At 38.6% G+C, this 19,882-nt stretch overlaps 2 protein-coding genes across 2 annotated transcripts in view; one reads left to right on the plus strand and one right to left on the minus strand.

Moving 5' to 3' along the window:
• Positions 1 to 19,882, plus strand: part of ENTHD1 (ENTH domain containing 1) — a 120,011-nt gene that overhangs the window by 25,444 nt on the left and 74,685 nt on the right. The window contains exon 3 of the mRNA XM_006150754.2: positions 3,705 to 3,848. Within this exon, the coding sequence (XP_006150816.1) occupies positions 3,705 to 3,848 (144 nt within the window). The remainder of the gene's footprint in view (positions 1 to 3,704; positions 3,849 to 19,882) is intronic.
• On the minus strand, positions 4,460 to 4,860 carry LOC106735097 (60S ribosomal protein L30-like). Its single transcript, XM_014588702.2, has one exon. The coding sequence runs from the start codon at positions 4,815 to 4,817 to the stop codon at positions 4,470 to 4,472; it is 348 nt and encodes a 115-aa protein (XP_014444188.1). The 5' UTR covers positions 4,818 to 4,860; the 3' UTR covers positions 4,460 to 4,469.

Raw genomic sequence — 19,882 nt, forward strand, 5'->3', positions numbered from 1 at the left:
GGTGGGGGGTGCTGGCAGGTAGCATAGTGGTTAAGATGTTGGAGTCCCACATGACTGCAGTTTGAGTCCTGGGTCTGGTGGCCTGAAAATATGTTGGGTGTATGTGTCTGTGCGTGCATGCTCAAAATTCCAGGAGGAAAACAGAGGAGAAAAGGATTGTGGCATGGCCATCCTGTCCAAGGGGGTGGGACATGATTTTTCATTCCTCCCCTCTCTGTCTCTGTCCTGCAAGTAGACATGCACTATGGCAAACTCCCCTCTACACCCCTTTCCCTAAAAATGTTGTGGATAGGGCCAGCCAGTGGTGTGGATATCGTGGCTGAATTCCACAGGGCTGACTACCAAGTCCCAGGACCAGAAGCTTGAAAAACACTCTGGACATGTGGGTATGCATGCCCCAGATCCCTAGAGGAGAATGGAGAAGGGATTGTGGTGTAGCCATCCCCCCTGGAGGGTGCTTTCTCACTTTCTCTGTCTCTCTTTCTATCTCTGTCTCTTTCTCACTTTCTATCTGTCTCTTTCTCTGGTGAGCACACATGCCCTATAGCAAGTTAAAAAATGGTTTGGGGATAAATGGAATTAAAAGATAAAAAGTTCATCATGTTTAAACTCACCAAATGCTGATAGATGCAGAAGAAAAATTTTGAGCATGTTTTAAATTGTGCTCGAAAGACCTTGAGACTTGGGCAACCATTTCAGGAGAATATTGATATATCCTGTATATAAGTCAGATTGAAACAATGATGTAACATGACATTTTTTATGTATCTCAGTACCCATTCAGAATGGCTACTGTCCCAGATACTGTCTTCAGCTTGTCTCTGATCACCTAATGAAAGTGGGTATTTATAAAGTCTGCCCTGCTATGCTTTTATTAAGCTTTGCTGAGTTGATGATAAGCTGCTACCGTTTTTGTATTTTGTAGGATAGTTATTAAAGTGTCCAGCAAAATTTGATTTTTCACATGTCCCTTCCCCTTGAAATGCAATTTGAATGGAGGCTCTATGGTGAAAGTTACAATATTAAACTTACCTTTAGAAGAGACTTCTCAAGCTAGGAAGTCTAGCAGTGTTACCTTAAAGAAAACGGACTTGAGACTATTTGGTAGAGCTCAGTTTTAGAGAGGCAAATCAAGTATTTCTCCTGTAAGAAGTTCCCATGTTGAAGGAGTTGAGGTATTTTTTACGTGAAGATTTTTCTGAGGGTAACTAATTCCTTTTGTTGTTTGTTGATAAATTTAATAAAGGTGACTTAAGTGTAAGTTTGTGTGTGTGTGTATGTGTGTGTGTGTGTGTGTGAATTAAATGTATTGTTTGTTTTTTAAGAGTCTAAGTTTTTAAGGACTCCCAAAATGAGACCTAAAACAATCATTTTACGATATCAGTTGCACGTATCAATTTATATTGTGTGCTAAATTACTATATTATACCGTGTGTTATTTTAGTTTTTGGGAAAATGAAAAATAAATCTGTTCTTTAGCTTTAAATACACACACACACACACACACACACACACAAACTTTAATTTTTCAGTAAGCTCCATCAAGTTCAAAATGCTTTTGTAAGTGACAATACTAGCCATTTTGTCCATTCCTAAAGAAATGAGGGGCCTGGGAATTTAACCATGTCAGTAAAGACTTTTTTATATTTACCGAAGAAAAATGGGTGCCCTCTAAAGATTTTTTAGGATTAGGAAACAAAAACAAGTCAGAAGAAGCCCAAGAGGGACTGTAAGGTGGATGACTGATTACTTCCCTTCAAAACTCACAAAATTGCTCTCATTCGACAAGAGGAATGAGCGGGAGCATTGTCATGGTAGAGAAGAACTTTTGGGTGAAGCTTTCCTGGGTGTTTTTGTGTTAAAGCTTCAGCCGTCTTTCTTGGACCACTCATAATCAAGACGTTTCATTCTTTGGCCTTCCAGAAAGCCAAATGCCTCAAGCATCCCCCAAAACTGCTATGATCTTTGCTCTGCACTTGTCTGCAGCTGATATACGCTAACAGTTTGGGCACGATTGAGCAGAAAGCTTGCTCAGCTTTCTTTTTTATTTATTTATTTTTATTTTTAATTTTTCAGAGAGGTTTCCGCTATAGGACGCGTGCGCTCGCCAGACAGAGACATAGAGACAGAAAGCGAGAAATCACCCCCCCCAGGGGGGATGGTCACGCCGCAGTCCCTTCTCCATTCTCCTCTCGGGATCTTGGGCACGCACGCACACGCCCAGCGGGAGTTTTAAGCCACCGGGTCCGGGATGCGAACCGCGGTCAACTACGTGGGATTCCAGCGACATAGTCATTACGCTAACTGCTGGTTCCCGCTCAGCTTTCATTTTTTGATCTGAATTGTGTAAGCTGAACCAGTTGAGATATCTGTGGTGGTGGCATTATCTCTTCTCTTAGTCACTGGTCCTCTTTGATGAGGACGCAAGCAAGATTAATTTTTTCCTTGCAAATTGATGTGGATGGTCTACCACTGTGGGTATCATTTTCAACATTGATCTTTCCTTAAAACAAGTTGTCCACTTGCATTAAAATTTTTTTTTCATTATTCATGATAGGGTATATATAGAGCGAGGACTATCCTTCATAGGGTCCACTAATGTTACAATCTCCTTCCTCCAGTCTTCAAACACACTGGGTCTTGAATACTCAAGCATATTTTGGGAGTTTTTAGGGTTGACTGGGCCAGGCATTCAAACTGTAGTTACCATGTGGGATCCAGTTTCTCTTGCATAGTATGTTACTGCTATGCCACTGGCTCTTCTATTTATATACCACTGATTTCTTTTTGGTACTTTTCCCATAAACTTTTCATATAGCATCAGTGATTTCACCATTTTTCCACACAAGCTTCACCATATAGTCAGTGTTCCATGTGTGTATCCCATGTACTTAGGGAGGTCCCTGGATATGAACTTGAGACATTCCCCCTGGCTTGAACATTACACGTTGCATCACCATTGCACCTCTGCAGCTAGCTGATTTCCTCATGTATTCATGATTTATTTTCTTCTTTTATTATTATTATTTTATTTAACTTTATTTATTTTCATTTGACCTGAGAGGGATAGAGAAAGAGAGGGCGAGAGAAAGAGAGAGAGAGAGAGAAAGAGGGAAACTGAGGGACCAGCAGTTAGTTTAATGGCTATATCGCAGAACTCCTACATAGGCGACCATGATTCAAGTCCCGGACCCTGTGGCTTAAACTCATGCCAGGCGCATGTGCATGCATGCCCAAGATCCTGAGAGGAGAATGGAGGAGATGGGATTGCAGCATGGCCATCCCCCCAGGGGGTGATTTCTCACTTTCTGTCTCTCTGTCTCTCTCTGTCTTTCTGGCGAGCGCACACACCATATTTCTCAAACCTCTTAAAAAAAAAAAAAAAAAAAAAAAAAGGCAGGAAACTGAGAAAGCAAGCTGCCAGGAAGCTGCCAGGTCTGGGACTTGAGCCATGGTTGGGCATGTGGGAGTCTGGCACTGTTAACCACCACGCCACCTGCCGGCCCCCAGATTTATTTACTTCTTGAAGTATAAGAAAAGGAATGTCCTTATTGACAGTTCTTTCTTTTAATTGTTGGTTTGCTACATGGTTTTGTTTTTTTTTTTTCACTTTGTTTATATTCTTAATTTTCTTTAGAACAAAGACTAATCATAGCCTTAACTAATATTTCCTTTTCTTTAAAAAAAAAATCTGTATTTTTCAGGTCATTATATCCGGGAAAAGTCTAAACAAGTTATAACACTGCTGATGGATGAACAGTTGCTGTATAAAGAGAGGGAAGTGGCCTGTCGGACTAGACGGCGTACCTCCTACTCTATGACATTTCCTAAAAGATTACCTGGTACAGGTAATTCACTGACAGCATGTGCTTCTGCCCCCACCCAAGAAATTCCTGATTCAGAGAAGAAACAGACACTTCTTAAGGTTGTAAGGCTACGTAGTAAAAGTGCATATAATGAACTCTGGCCTAAAACACAGTAGGTACTATTTAAGAACAACTTGAAAATAGAAAATACTAAGTTTTTTGTTTTATTTATTTATTTATTTATTTATTTTTATTTAAGAGGTTTTTGCTGTAGGGCACATGCGCTTGCCAGAAAGACAGAGAGACAAAGCGAGAAATCACTTCCCAGGGGGGATGGCCACGCCACAATCCCTTCTCCTCCATTCTCCTCTCAGGATCTTGGGCACACATGCACACATGCCTGGCGTGAGTTTAAGCTGCTGGGTCCAGGGCTTGAACCACGGTTGGCTGGCTACATGGGAGTTCAGCAACATAGCCATTACTCAAACTGCTGGCCCCCCAAAATACTAAGTTTTAGTACTAAGTTATTAATACTATGTTAGTACTATTATTACAGTATTAGAGTAGAGAGCAGAAATGAAGAATACTCAGTAGAAAAAACTTTTTTTTTTTTTTTTTTTAAAAAACAAGCTCTGGCAAGCTTTATTAAAAATGTTGCATGATTTACTTTTCACCGGTCTGTTCGGGCATACTTCTAATGATATCGGAATCACCTGGATCAATGATAGACAGTGTGCATGCTCTGTAGTATTTTCCACATGCTGTGCCCAATTCAATGTTATTTCCACTGTAGTGATGAACACCAGTTTTGGCCAACATGGCATAGTGCTCTATTTCAGATTTCCTCAAAGCTGGGCAGTTGTTGGCGAGGATGACCAACTTGGCTTTGCCTTGTCTGATCATCTTCAGAGTCTGCTTGTACCACAGGACGTACTTCCCATCTTTCATAGCAAGTTGGAGCCGAGAGTTGATCGACTCCAGCGACTTTTTCGTTTTCTTTGCGGCTACCATCTTCCTGCCTTAGGTGCAGGACGGCCCCCAACCAAAAGCAGCTGCCAAGATGACTGGGAAGCAAGAAAGCGAAAATACTTTTTAAAAAATAATTATTTATGTATTTAATTCCATTTGTTATTTATTTTTTAACTCATCAGAGAGAGCTAGAGAGAGAAAGGGAAAGCAAGAAAGCAAGCTGCCAAGTCCGGGACTTAAACTGAGGTTGGCCAAATGGGAATTTAACACCTTTAACCACCACGCCACCTGCTGGTCCTGAAAAAACAGTTTTTGTTTGTTTCTTTTATGAAAAGGAGTAAACAGGGATGGGGAGGGAAGGAGGGAAAGGGGGCAAGGGAGAAGGGAGACAAAAGGGACCCCTGGCAGGGTCTTGCCAGGCCAGAATCCTCCCTTTAACCTTCAGCCAGCCATGGGCATACCTGGTGTGTTCTGTCATCCCAGGATCCTAAAACATAAGGAACATCATTTTAGCCTAACTTCTCTAGTATAAACCCTGTTGGTAAGTTGTGTATGAGGAATAGATAGCCTGAGGAAGCAAAACATTAATGAAATATGACTTAGATAACTGTCCATTGAGGGAAGTAAACTTTGTGTGGTAAGTGGGGGCAGAGGGTTCGAGAGTAATACAGTCACAGATATTTTCAGAGGCTTGCTTCCTGGCTTTATAATGTAATCCTGTTTTATGGACTGAATGTGTTCCCCCCAAATTCATATGCTGAAACCAACTCTCAGTGTGATGGTATTTGGAGGGGCTGACCTATGGGAGGTGATAAAGTCATACGGGTGGAGCCCTCATGAATGGTATTAGTGCTGATATGAGAGACCCCAGAGAGCTCCCTCACCCTTGCCCATGTGAGAGGTCAGCAGTCTGCATCCTGGAAGAGGGTCCTCACCAGAACCTGACCATACTAGCTCCCTGATCGCAGATTTTCACCTCCAGAACTGTAAGTTGTAAATTTCTTTTATTCATAAACTACCCAGTTTATGCTACTTTGTCATGGGCAGCCCTAGCTGAGTAAAATATCAGTTAAACAAGATCCTGAGAAAGCTGCAGTTACCTAATACAAATATATAATTCTAAATGTCAGTTAAGAGTGGATTTTTAAAAATGTTAATAGGAATACTAGCAAAAACTAATCCTGCTAAAAATCATTCAAGTATTTCCCTGACTTGAAGAGTTCCCAAATGTTCACTCAATTTGCACTTGTGGATTGGGAAGATAGACATTAAAAGAGGTGACCTTTCTAATTATAATAGTAAACACCACCTAAATTTTCTAAAATTAGTGAAACTTCTTTCTTTAGGGTACCCATTTTTTTTTAAAGAATTATTTAATTTTATTTATTATTCTTCTTCAATTTGACCAGAGAGAGATGGAGAGAGGGAGAGAGGGAGAGTGAGAAAGCAAGCCACTAGACCTGGTACTTAAATCGTGGTCAACCATATGGGAGTCCAGTGCCTCAACCACCATGCCCCCTATTGACCCTCAGTAGTCATTTCTTTCTTTTTTTTTTTTTTTTGGGGGAGGGATTTTCGCTATGGGGGGCTTGGGCTCCCCAGACCTATAGGGCGCATGCGCTCGCCAGACAGACAGAGAGAGGCAGAGAGACAGAAAGCGAGAAATCACCCCCTGGGGGGATGGTCACGCCACAATCCCTTCTCCTCCATTCTCCTCTCGGGATCTTAGGCACACACGCGCCCGGCGTGAGTTTTAAGCCACCGGGTCCGGGACGCGGACCGCGGTCGACTACGTGGGAATCCAGCGACATAGCCATTACGCTAACTGCTGGGTCATTTCTTTTTAAATAAATCTCCAAAAGAGACAGCAACCCAATCTGAAACGTGTCTATAAGCCTTGAGTAAAGACTCACACCAAGAACAAAATAACAAAATGAAATAACCAATTTTGGCTCACCCAGTTTCTCTACCTCTTTTGCTACTTCTCTGTTACCTTTCTTGTATTTCATTCTTCCATTTTTTTCTCACTTCTTTCCTTTTTCATTATAAACATATAATTATTAAAGTTATTATTTACAATTTGAATATTAAGCAGAAATTGAAGCTACAACAGTGAATCAAGTCAGGCTTCTTTCATCATGGAACTAACATTCTAGTGACAGAGAGATACTAAACACACATAAACAAAATAGATTATTAAATATGTCAGATAATAAAAAGTCCTATAAAGAACAGAAAGTAAGGTCTGGGGACAGAGAGTGACAGGTTGGTTTTATCTTAGGGAGTGAGGGGTAGCCTTTTGGAGGAAATGTACATAAATAGAAGCCTAAATGGAATAAAGAAACAGCAGGGGCAAGTGCTTTCAAACTGGAGCAAACTTGACATGGCTAATTGTATGATTAAGAGAGTGAATCCCTAGATCTCTAAAGAAGTCACTCAGTGCAAAGCCATTTTTACATTTCTATTTATCTTTTTTTTTTTAAAGAATTATTTAACTTTATTTATTTAATTAAGTTATTTATTTTAATTTGACCAGAGAGAGAGAGAGAGAAAGTGAGAAAAAAAGCCTCCAGGTCTGAAACTCGAACCGTAGTTGGCCATGTGGGAGTCCAACGCCCTTAAGTACCACTCCACTGGAGCCTCACTGCTGGCTCCAGTGCAGAGCCATTTTTATGGTTCATACAAGAAACTTTATTGCTTTAAAGTCACAGACTGTGACTTTTTTTTTTTAAACTAAAATAACATTCTCTAGCCTATGACACATCTTGTTGACTAGACTAAGCTCTGAATGGTTTTTGACTTCAAAGAAAAAGCAATCTGCTTTTAAAAGAAGTTTTGCTATGTTTTTTTTTTTTTAATACCACAAACATGTATTGAGTACATACTTCTTATATGTCAGGTACTGTTCTAGGCATGGTAATCAAACTGAGTGTATTTCTGCTTTCACAAGGTTATATCTTGTGCTAGTCAATCCCTTGGTATCTGGGAGGGTACTAGTGTCAGGACCTCTGGAGGAAACCAAAATCTGCAGGTGCTCAAGTCCCTTATATAAAATGGAATGATATTTACTAATAATCTAGGCACATCCTCCTACATTTTTTAAATCCTCTGTAGATTATTTACAATACCTAATACAGTGCAAATGCTATGTAAGTAGTTGTTAGACTGTCTCGTTTAGGGAATAGTAACATACATCACCATGTAGGCCTAACTGCATGGTATGCATCAACAAGGCAGTGTTTTCATTCCACGTTCACTGAATCTGCAGATTCAGACCTGTGAATATTGAGCGCCAACTGTATTATGTGCCTTCAAGTCTTCTTCACGAGAAGATATTCTGAAAGATGTTTGATTAATGATGGCATTATTGAAGTAAATGTGTAGTAAGTATATTCAAGGTGAATAGTGTGTGTTTAGACATAAGATCTATAGTAATAGTTCCCCCCCTTCCACACGTTTTCACTTTCTGAAAATAAGGGAGGGCTACTAGAAGCAGTATGTGTGTAGTCAGCCACAATCTGAAAATATTAAATGGAAAAATTTCAGAAATAAACAATGGGTAAGTTTTACATTGGCACCATTCTGAGTAGTGTGGAGAAGTCTCACTTCTTCCAGCCCCAGATGTGGATCATCCCTTGGTCGGGCATTTCCATGTGAATACACTTTTTGCCCATTGTTACTGATTGGTGGGCTTGGCTGTCAGATCAACTGTTGTGTTGTAGTCCTGTGTTCAAATAACCTTTATTTTACTTAATAATGGTCCCAAGGCACAAGAGTAGTGATGATGGCATATTGTTATAATTCTTCTATTTTAGTTATCCTATTCTGTTTAGTTCTATTCTTAATTATTGTTCATCTCTTACTCTACTTAACATATTGGGTTGTTGGAAAAGTCATGACATATTTTTCTCTGCAATAATGCATCATGACTTTTCTGATGACAATAAAAAGTAAAGTTTATAAAGTATGTATAGGAAAAAGCACAAGTATACATAGGGTTCAATACTGTCCACAGTTTCAGGAATCTATTAGGGGGAGTCTTAGGCCATATCCCTACTGATAAGTAGGGACTACCATGTACAGATGCATATGTGGATATTTAAAAAAGAGTAATTGGATTAAGTAAATCTAGCAACACTGTTTTTATGTAGGTATTAGAACCCGAAACTGTACATTAAAGGAAGAAAGAAAACCAGCGGGGCAAGGGGTAGGAAAAGATAAGAATATAAATGGGGAGGACTTTCTTAGTGGGATAGAAAAGGTAGCAAATGAAAACTTGGAGGTGTGTAAGTCAGTTAGATTGAATACATTTATAGGTGATGGTAGAGGCTGCAGAAATGCTGGCAGTTTTAAACATAATAGGAATTTCTTTTTCTTTTCTGAAATAATTTAGAATAGGTGTTGCAGAAGGACCAATATGGCTCTCTACGGTGTCAGGGTCTAGGGCCCCCTTGTCTTGTATCTCCATCAAACTCAGAGTAACTTCACTTCATGATTCAAAGCTCCTTGAGCTCCAGCTGTCACATGTGTATTCTGGAGGAGAGGTTGAAATATAAATGCCTTTTCTCTTTAAAGACACTGAATGAAAGTTACTTAAAACATTTTGGTTTAGCAAAATGTTATAGTAGTCAGTCATACTGACACTTCTAGCTACAAGGGAGGCTGAAAAATGTAGTTTTATACTGCCTAGATGAAAAGAGATTCTATTGTTAAGGAAGAAGAGAATAATATAAGGGACAACAAAATCTCTACTGTAGTGGGAAACAAAAACAAGAAATGGATTAAATATAGTAATATGTGGTCATCTGACTGAATGAAACGAAAAATATGAATATATAGAAAAATGTGGGCAGATGGTTGAGTGCTCAGAGCAATTCATAAAGGACATAATAAATAGAATTTGAAAATTGCAATTTGGACTAGCAACTAGGAACCACAGAGGTCTTGGAGAACAGAAGGAATGTTTAGCTTAGTCACAGAACTTAGGTTTCTTATTACTAAAAACAGCTGTTGGTAGAAGATAATTCTTATTGCTTTGTGTAGAAATGGAGGAGATACAAATTGGAGGAAAGCTTTGTAAGAGATGGTTGTTTCAATACAGGCATCTAGGACCTGCCCTAGGCTTATAGAAGTGAGGTAATATTGTAGTAATGTTTACATATAGAATAAAGAGAAGCAATGGGGTAAGTGGATGATGTATTGGAGAAAATGAGAGAAATTGAAAATTACTCTAACATTTGGGTTAGAGAAAATGGAGGCAAGTGACAGTTTCATACAGGTAAATTTCCATCAGTAGGAATTTAAAGATGTCTCTTAGTTATTTAATTATAGTGAAATGTAAAATTGAATGCATTGCCAGAAATTTGATTTCCAAGCTTCAGGATCTAGGGCTGAAACAGCTGTGCCTAGCTTCTTTGTAGTAAATTAGCAAGGGAAAAGAGGCACTTTAAAGAAGGTGTTATACACTCATCACCACTTCTACTCTTTCCACCCCCATCCTTGGATGTTTTTCCTGAGTTTTAATTCTGGTAGATAGTTTGGGTGGTTTTTGTTTATATGATTGTGATGTTTGAAGGAAGAAATGGACAGGATCATTGCTGCTTGGTGGCAAGACAGGAAACTTCAAAAAGCACAGTTACAACTCAGCTATAAGCATCAGAGGCCCTTTCCTTCGGGGCAGTAATTATCATAAAAACGATCTCCAGAGACATTGCTTACCAGGCCAGCAAACCATGACTATGTTGGTCATCTGATCTTCAGAAAGAGCTCTTCAGTAGTGGCATTCTTTGCAATGGAACTTTCCTGTATTGTAGATGGATTATTCTGGTCTTGTTAAATGTAATGGCACTCAGTATCATGGAGGTATTTCCCTGCAGATTGTATATGATTGCTGTTGAACCAGAGTTGTACTGCAAAATAGTTGTCATGTTTTTATAATCAAACGCCACTGTTGATGCTGTGATCTTTCAGTGAACTTTGTACTGACAGTTTATGTGGGGTCATATTTAGTTGCCTTACCACATTTAGATGAAATGGTAGGCCATTATGGAGCAAACTGTGGTTGCTACTAAAACGTTTGCATTGATGAATGTCAAGTAGTTGATTTTTTTTAAATTTAAAAATGTACAGAAAAGAAAATGACCATTTATATTTCTATCACCCCATATCAAATATGATTGACATCTTAGGATATTTTCTTCCTTTCTGCTTATTTAAGGGGACTTCTGAAAGTCTATGGGAAAACATCGAATTAAAATATGAGTTCATTTTGGTGCCAAAGTTTTTAAAATTCATGCATGGTTTTTTCATACGGATTTTTCATTAACTTTTTTGAAGACCTTCTCATTTATTTTTTTGTTTGTGTTTCTGAAAAATCATAGTATTCTTGTAAAAACAATATAGGCTGGGTCCAGCAGATGGTGAAATGGCTATGTCGCTGGACTCCCGTGTAGTCGACCATGGTTCAAGTCCTGGACCTGATGGCTTAAACTCCTACTGGGCGCACGTGCATGCATGCCCAAGATCCTGAGAGGAGAATGGAGGAGAAGGGATTGTGGCATGGCCATACCCCCTGGGGAGTGATTTCTCGCTTTCTGTCTGTTTCTCTGTCTTTCTGGAGAGTGCACACACCCTAAAGCAAAAACCTCTCAAAACAAATTTTAAAAATACAGGCTTATAAGGAATAAACCACTTCTAAACTCATTAGTCAGAGATAGCCATTATTAATATGACATATTAAGATGCTAATAACATTTATATGTTATATTAGATAACTGTAATTCTAGGCATACACATATATAGAGATAGCTAGATAGACATTACTTTCACAAAATGGAATGCATTATATGTTGATTTTCCATTAAAAAATACTAAAAGTATATGTTTAGCAGTAAGGCTAACTAGGGACTCCATCTATTGGTCAATAACCAGTGACTAGAAATGATGCACTATTTAAGATATTACTGGCCTCATAACAGATGTGGGAAGTTTCTCCTTCCAAAAATGTAAATGAATAAATGAATGAGTAAAACAAGACTGGAACATGTGAGTGAGGTCAGAATGACTTGGAGCTGGTGCCTGTGGGAAGTTGCAGGTGACTATGAGTTGAGTTGCTTAAGGGCAACTGTCAGTGGTCAAGAAAAATGAGCTTGGGCCTGCCTTAAATGTTGGGAAGGAAAGCCTTAGATTACTGTGCTGAATTAAGAAACTCAAGGAGGACTGAAGTGGTCTCAGGTAGTTCTCTCTGCAAGAAAGGCTACTCAATTCACAAATTAGGTCCATAGGATTTCCACCAGTTAAAATCAAGCAATGGTCTCACAATCCAGTATCACCAAAAGTATAAGCTTACAGCAAAGACTATATTTAGTCCCCCAAAGGTTACAGGTATTGGAAAGCTATGTAGAATAACTATATTTAATATTTAAATAAAGGATATAGTCACATATATCACTAATTATCAAGAGATTATTAGAACCAAATGGATGACTTTGAAAAAAGGGAACTTACAGAAATTAGACCACTGAAATAAAACAATAGAATTTAATTAACTAGAAGAAATTCCCAATTTTCAAAGAAATTGGAAAATGTAACCACAATGTTAGGTGTATGGGGGATACCTCTACAAAGGAACGACAATTACCATGCCAGCAGTTTCCTCACAGCTACCCCAGAGGTCACATGACAGTGATGAGAGAAAGTAATAGCCCATAATTGTTTGCTCAGCAAAGCTGTCATTTAAGGATAAGGGTGAAATAGTTATTTATAGATAAGTAAAAATACCAAGAAAATTTATTATCATGAGACTGCATTAAAGGATAATTCAGAAAGAGGGCAATTATTCTAGAAAGATGGTTAAAAATAAAAAAGAGAGTGAACAAATGGGAAATATATAATAAAGTTAGACATTTTCTGTATAAAATAATGTTTTAATTTTTTAGTTAAAGACAACTAAAATAGTGGATAGCCATGGTGTGTAAGTTAGGGGTACATGGGTCTACAGAGTTGTGTTCTAAAGGTGCTTTCATTTCTTGAGAGAAGGCAGAGAATGTTTTTGACTCCAGACTTTTAAAGCTAAATATGCATGATAAACTTTCAGGGATAAACTCTGAAAGAAGAGAAATAGAACACATAAATCCCAAGCAAGTGATAAAAAAATGAGGAAAAGTTTTTAAATTTTTGTAAAGGGCAAGGAATGTAAAGTAGGGCAGATGGAAATTTTAAAAGTGGTAGAAATAAGTCCAAATATATTAATAATTACAATAAATATCAATAGATTAAACTCATTTAAAACTTTTTTATTTATTTTCTTGCCATAGGACTTATGCACTTGCTGTAGAGAGACAGTGAGAGGGAAAGTGAGAAAAACCCCAGGAGGGATGACGACATCTCGATCCCTTGTCCTCTACTCTCCTCCTGGGATTTTGGTCACCCACACACAAGCACCAGATGTGACTTTTGAGCTGAAACTCAAACCGCAGCTGGCCATATGAGAGTCCAGGGCTGTAACCATCATGCAAGCTGCTGGCTCCTAAACTCATCTGTTAAAGACAGAGATTATCAGGATAGGGCAAAAGAAGTTTAGATATATGCTGTAAGCATACATTTAAATAAAGGTAGAAAACAAGCAAGTGTAAAAACATAAACCAGGCATATACTAAAAGGTGGTGCACCTACCTTAAGATCAGACAAAGTAGAACTGAAAGCCAAGAGTATTATTAAAGATAATGATAAAATGATCAGCTCTCAGGGTCAGCAGATGGTATAGTGTTTGAGGCACTGGACTTCCATATGGCCAACTCAGAAGTCCTGGATCTGGTGACTTGAAACTCATGCCAGGCATGTGTGTGTGTGCCCACAATTCCGAGAGGAGAATGGAGGAGAAGGGATTGCGGCATGACCATTCTTCCTGGGAGGTGATTTCTCACTTTCTTTCTCATTGTCTCTCTGACTAGTGCATGCTCCCTGTAGCAAAAATCTCTGTCTCGGGAACCAGCAGTTAGCATAATGGCTATGTTGCTGGGCTCCCCCGTAGTCGACTGTGGTTCGGGTCCCGGACCCGGTGGCGTAGAACTCACGCCGGGCGCGTGTGCGTGCGTGCCCACGATCCCGAGAGGAGAATGGAGGAGAAGGGATTGCGGCGTGACCATCCTCTCTGGGAGGTGATTTCTCACTTTCTTTCTCATTGTCTCTCTGACTAGTGCATGCTCCCTGTAGCAAAAATCTCTGTCTCGGGAACCAGCAGTTAGCATAATGGCTATGTTGCTGGGCTCCCCCGTAGTCGACTGTGGTTCGGGTCCCGGACCCGGTGGCGTAGAACTCACGCCGGGCGCGTGTGCGTGCGTGCCCACGATCCCGAGAGGAGAATGGAGGAGAAGGGATGGCGGCGTGACCATCCCCCCTGGGGGATGATTTCTCACTTTCTGTCTCTATGTCTCTCTCTGTCTGTCTGGCGAGTGCATGTGCCCTATAGCAAAAACCTCTTCAAAAAAAAAAGACCAGTTACCCAGATAGATAAACATTCCTAATGGGAATATACCCAATAAAATAACTTCAATGTATAGAAAACAAAAATTGGTAGAACTATAGGAAAAAGTTAAATTTTCTATCATCATAGAAGATTTTAAAATACTTCTGTGAATTATAAGTGAAGTGCATAAAACATTTTCAAAAATAGGGATCTTGTAATTGGTTCTATATATTATAGAGAAAATCTATACATTTAATAAAATCTCCATCACACATGTGATCACTTTTTCTTACCAAAATGCAATGAAGTTTAAAGTCAAGAAAAAATACATAAATTAAAAATGTCCATAGATTTGAATGTGGAAGTATTCCTTTTAGAGTCGGGTAAAAGACAAGGATTCACATTCTTGCTAATTAAGCTTCATAATGGAAATCCTAGCTATTACAGTAAAACAAGTAAGAAATTGGAAAGTGCAAGTATTGAAATGGAAGAAACAAATATTGTCTGTAGTTGATAGGATTAAAAAATTTTTTTGGTGTGCTCACAAGAGAAAGAGGGAAGTGAGAAAGCATCCCTGATAATAGGAGATTATCATACCACAATTCCTTCTCCTCCATTTTTCACTCCTTTTAGGAGTTGGACATACAAACACATGGTGCCCAGTGTGTTTTTCAAGCTGCCAGGTCCCGGTCTCTAATCATATGGTCAGCCATGTGGGATCCAGCTGTTTTAACTACCACATTATCTGCTGGCCCTGATAGGATTTTCATATAGAAAAATTGAAAAGATCTACAGACTTGAATAGATTAACAGACATATTAAAAATAATAAGTTTTAGCAAGATGATTGACTGTAAATATCAAAATATAGAATCAAGTTATATTCTTTAGATCAGTCACAAGCTTTCAACAGAATTTTTTAAAGTATTATTTATAGTAACTAAAGATTATATATTTAGGAGTAAATCCTACAAAATATGTACAAGATCTATACATTGAAAGTTATAATACTTAATTGAAACATGATAAAGACCTATATAAACGGAAATAAATTCCATGTATATTAAAATACTCAGAAATGTAAATATGTTATTTCTCTTCAAAGTGTATGGATTTAGTAGGTTTCTCATATCTTTTGTATTATTGATTGTGTATGTGTGAGTGTGTGTGTGTGTGTATGTGTGTGTGTATTTAAGGTTTTTGCCATAGGTGTGTGTGTTTGTCAATGAGAGACAGAGATAGGGAGGAGGAAAGTGAGAAATACCTCCCCAGTGGGATGGCCATGCTGCAGTCCTTCTCCTTCACTCTCCTCCTGGGGTTCTGGGCACGCACACACATGTACCCAGCATGATTTTCAAGCCACTGGGTCTAGGATTTGAACCATGGTCAGTCATGTGGGAGTCCAATGTCTTGACCACCATACCACCCACTGGCCTTGATACTATAAACATTTTGAGCCTGATAATTTTTATTGTAGGGACTGTGCATTATTTAGCATTATGACCTCTACTCACTGGATGCTATTAGCACACATCTCTTCCCGTTGTGAGAATCAAAAATGTCTGCAGACATTGCCAAATGTCCTCTGAGGGTCATTGCCCCAAGTCGAGAGCCACTAATTCAGTGTGATTACAATCAAAGTCCAGAAGGATTTTAAAATTGAATTTGATGGGTTGATACCAAAGTTTATTATGAAGAATCAAAAAGTCAAGACTATCCAAAAAATTTAAAAGAAGAATAAAGTGGAGAACTTGCCTTTCTAAGTAACAAGACTGAAACTATAGTAATCAGGAGTGTGTGGTATTGATGCAGAATATGTGCATGGACCAGTGGGACAAACAGTGGAGACCAGAAAACAGACCCATACAACTATGGAGTCTTCATTAATGACAGAGGTGGTGGTTTAGCTTGGTAGGGAAAAGATAAACTGTTCATTAAGGAATCCTGGGGCAATTACCTTTATTGAAGAAAATGAAGACGTGTCCCTACTTCATTTCATAAAATAAAAGTTTCTAAGTAAAGGTAAAAAAGCAAGACTTCAAGCTGTTTAGGAGAGAAACATTTTACATCGAGATAAGGAAGGATTTCTTAAACATGACAGAAAAGCTATAGACCACTAAAAAAAAAATTGTAAGTCTGCTATTGTGGTAGAATTCTGAAAATAAATCCCAGTGACCATTGCCTTTATCTAATCTCCTACCCTCTGAGCATGGGTAGAACCTATGTATGTAATGATGGATTACATATATGGCATAAAGATTATCTAGGTGGGCCTACTGTAATCACACAATCCTTTGAAAGCAGGGAGTTTTCTCTAGTGGTGGCAGAACAAAACCGATTGATTCTAGGCATGAGAAAGATTCAGTTCACCATTACTGACTGGCTTGATAGAGTGATAGAAATGCAAGTGGCCCCTAGAAGCTGAGAGTGGCCTCTGGTTGTCAGCCTGCAAGGAAATAGGGAACTCAGCCCTACATGTACAAGGAGCTGAATTCTTCTAACAACCTGAATGAGCTTGGAGTAGATTCTTCCTCAGAGTCTCCGATAGGAATCCAACTTGGTGGAGACCCAGAAGCAGAGAATCTGTCTGGGCTGGGCTCTCTGGGTTTCTGACCTTTAGTACTATGAGATGATAAATTTTTTTAAGCCTAAATTTGTGGTAATTTGTCATAGTAGCTATAGAAAACTTTCAAAAAAAACTTTATACTATATTAAATATATATATGTATTTTTATATATTATAGTATTTTTATACATTATATATATACATAATGGACTATAATATATAAAAAAATCTTTATTAAATTAAAATAATTCTTTTGCTACTTGCGCTTTTGGAGTTATTTACAAAAAATCATTGCCCAGACCAGTGTCAAGAAGCTTTTTTTCCCTTTGTTTTCTTCCAGTAGCTTTGCAGTTTCAAGTCTTACATTTAAGTCTTTAATCCATTTCAAGCTGATTTCTGTATATGGGATAAGATAAAAGGTTCAATGAATCAGCTGTGAATATCCTTATTATTATTCTCTCATTTATAAGATTGTTCTTTCTCCATCGTGTGTTCTTGGGACCTTTGTTGAAGATCAGTTGATCATAAGTGCATGGTTTTATTTATGGATTCTCTATTTTGTTCCTTTGATCTAAATGTTTGTTTTTGTGCCAATAAACACACTGTTTTGATTACTGTAACTTTAGCAGTAGATGTTTTTTTTTTTTCAGTCTATTTCTTCATGAGCAAGAAAAACAAAAGGAGAGATGGAGACAGAGAGACAACACTCCCAATAGAGTCCTGATACCATGATCCACTCTGGATCAGCTTTAGCCAGCCCTGAATGGTGGGAATGTCCAAGCCCTATGTATTAGGAAAGTCTCTGGATGTGGATTGGCCACCTTAAACTTGTATGTTGCAATGTTGTCTTCTGTAAAATGGAGTAGTGTAGTCTCTACTCTAAAGTCGCTATGAGAAATAAATGGGCTAATATGGATATAGCACAATAAACTTTGGCTGCTACTTGCTCAGATACACGTAGTGATTTGACCCTGTCAACATGGCAGACCAGTTTGTTTTCTCCACTAAGTTGCAGTCTGTGGACTATTTCTTACCCACTTTGCTGCAGTAAGAAGAATAGAAGATCTCGGCTGAGGCCATGTGTAATCTTTAGGGTGCCTGGGCTCTGCTCTGATTTCTGAGTCTTGTACAAAGTCCTGCTCCTTCTACCTAGTTGGGATATATATCCTCTTCCATGGGGTGGGGAAGATATCCTTGAGCTTAAGAACATCCATCCAATTCATGGTGAAACTGCAGATTTCACTGTCATTGAAGTGGCAGCATCTTTATTTACTACCACACATGTATTTATTTTTTCTCTAGCTATTTGCAACTCTCCTCACCCATAAAGGAGAAAGTATTGTCTTTTCAGTTCTCTTTTCTAGAAATGTGGATATTGACGACAACTCCCAGGATCCTGTCAAGTCATAAGTATTACTCTGGGGCAGAAGGGATGTCTTAGATCTTGTTTATTTTCTTGGCCAGTTATTTTTATTCTTTTTCTTTTAAAAATCATGTTCAGTTTCATCTATACCCACATTATTTTGCTGTCATAAAAATTTTCAGTTAGTTTTGACTTAAAAAAAAACACATTAATCGTCATATGATGGGAATTCTATACTATATCTTAATAGTATCTTCACACTATCTTAATCCAGTCATTAGCCATTGAATATTAAAACCCACTTTTATGGGACCAGCAGTTTGTGTAATGGTTATGTTGCTGGACTCCCACATAGTTCACCATGGTTCAAGTCCCGGACTCAGTGGCTTAAAACTCAGTCCAGGCCTGTGTGAGTGCATGCCCAAGATCCCAAGAGGAGAATGGAGAAGGCAATTTCCCCCTGGGAGGGGGTGATTTCTGACTTACTGGCTTTCTGTCTCTCTCTCTCCAGTGAGTGTACACACCTTATAGCAAAAAAACTCTCTGAAGAAAAAAAAAAAAAACCCACCTGCTTTTAGGGGCCAGCAGGTGGCTTGGTGGTTGGGGCACTGGACTCCCACATGGTAGACCACAGTTCAAGTCTTGGATTTGGTGGTTTTCTCTTTTTCCTCTCATCTCTTTCTGGTGAGCACCTATAGCAAATTTGAAATAATAATAATGATGATGATGATATATAAAATTAAATAAATAATTCTTTTTTTTTTTTGGAGAGGTTTTTCACTATTGGGCGCGTGCGCTTGCCAGACAGACAGAGAGAGACATAGAGACAGAAAACGAGAAATCACCCCCCAGGGGGGATGGTCACGCCGCAATCCCTTCTCCTCCATTCTCCTCTCAGTATCTTGGGCACGTACGCACATGCGCTCGGCGTGAGTTTTAAGCCACCGGGTCCGGGACTCGAACCGCGGTCGACTACATGGGAGTCCAGTGACATAGCCATTACGCTAACTGCTGGTTCCCAATAAATCTTAAAAAAAAAAAAAAAAAAACCTGCTTGTATAGTGACTGTTTATTTCTTCTTGTTTCTGGAGTTGAACATTTAACATAATTGATTATTTTTCTTTTTTCTCTTTATTTTTTGTAAATAATAATTTTATTCATCATTATTATTTTGTTTAATTTGACCAGAGAAAAGGAGAGACAGAGGGAAAGTGAAAAAGCAAGTCTCCAGGTCCAGGACTCGAACAAACTGCAGCCATGTGTGAGTCAGGTACATTAACCACCATGCTGCCTGCCAGCCCCATGTTCCCATTATTAAGTAAGAACTACTGGCAACATGCCAGTTTTCTATGCCATCGTTAGCAAATGCTGAAATAAAATTGCCTGACTCCCTTTTTAAGATCTCCAGCAATAAAATTAGTCCTTTCTTTTTTCTTATCTTTCTATTTCATATTTAATAAAAAAAATTGCTTAAATTTCTCTACTTTCTTGTTATTTATCCTTCTTCTCTTTTGACCTTATTAAAAAACATGCTTTTCTCTGGTAACCTTAAAATTCACCTTTCAAGAAAGATTTTCACATTCTATCTCCTGGCCTTCTGAAGTATGTCAAAAGGAAATAGAAGCAGAGCAATAAAGCAGAAACAGAGATGTGTCTGTAGTGGATGCTGTCATGTGCCTCCCAGATCCTCACTTCAAGATCAAGTCACTCCCT

Source organism: Tupaia chinensis, unplaced genomic scaffold (genome assembly GCF_000334495.1).
Source record: "Tupaia chinensis unplaced genomic scaffold, TupChi_1.0 Scaffold000294_5, whole genome shotgun sequence".
NCBI lineage: Eukaryota > Metazoa > Chordata > Mammalia > Scandentia > Tupaiidae > Tupaia > Tupaia belangeri.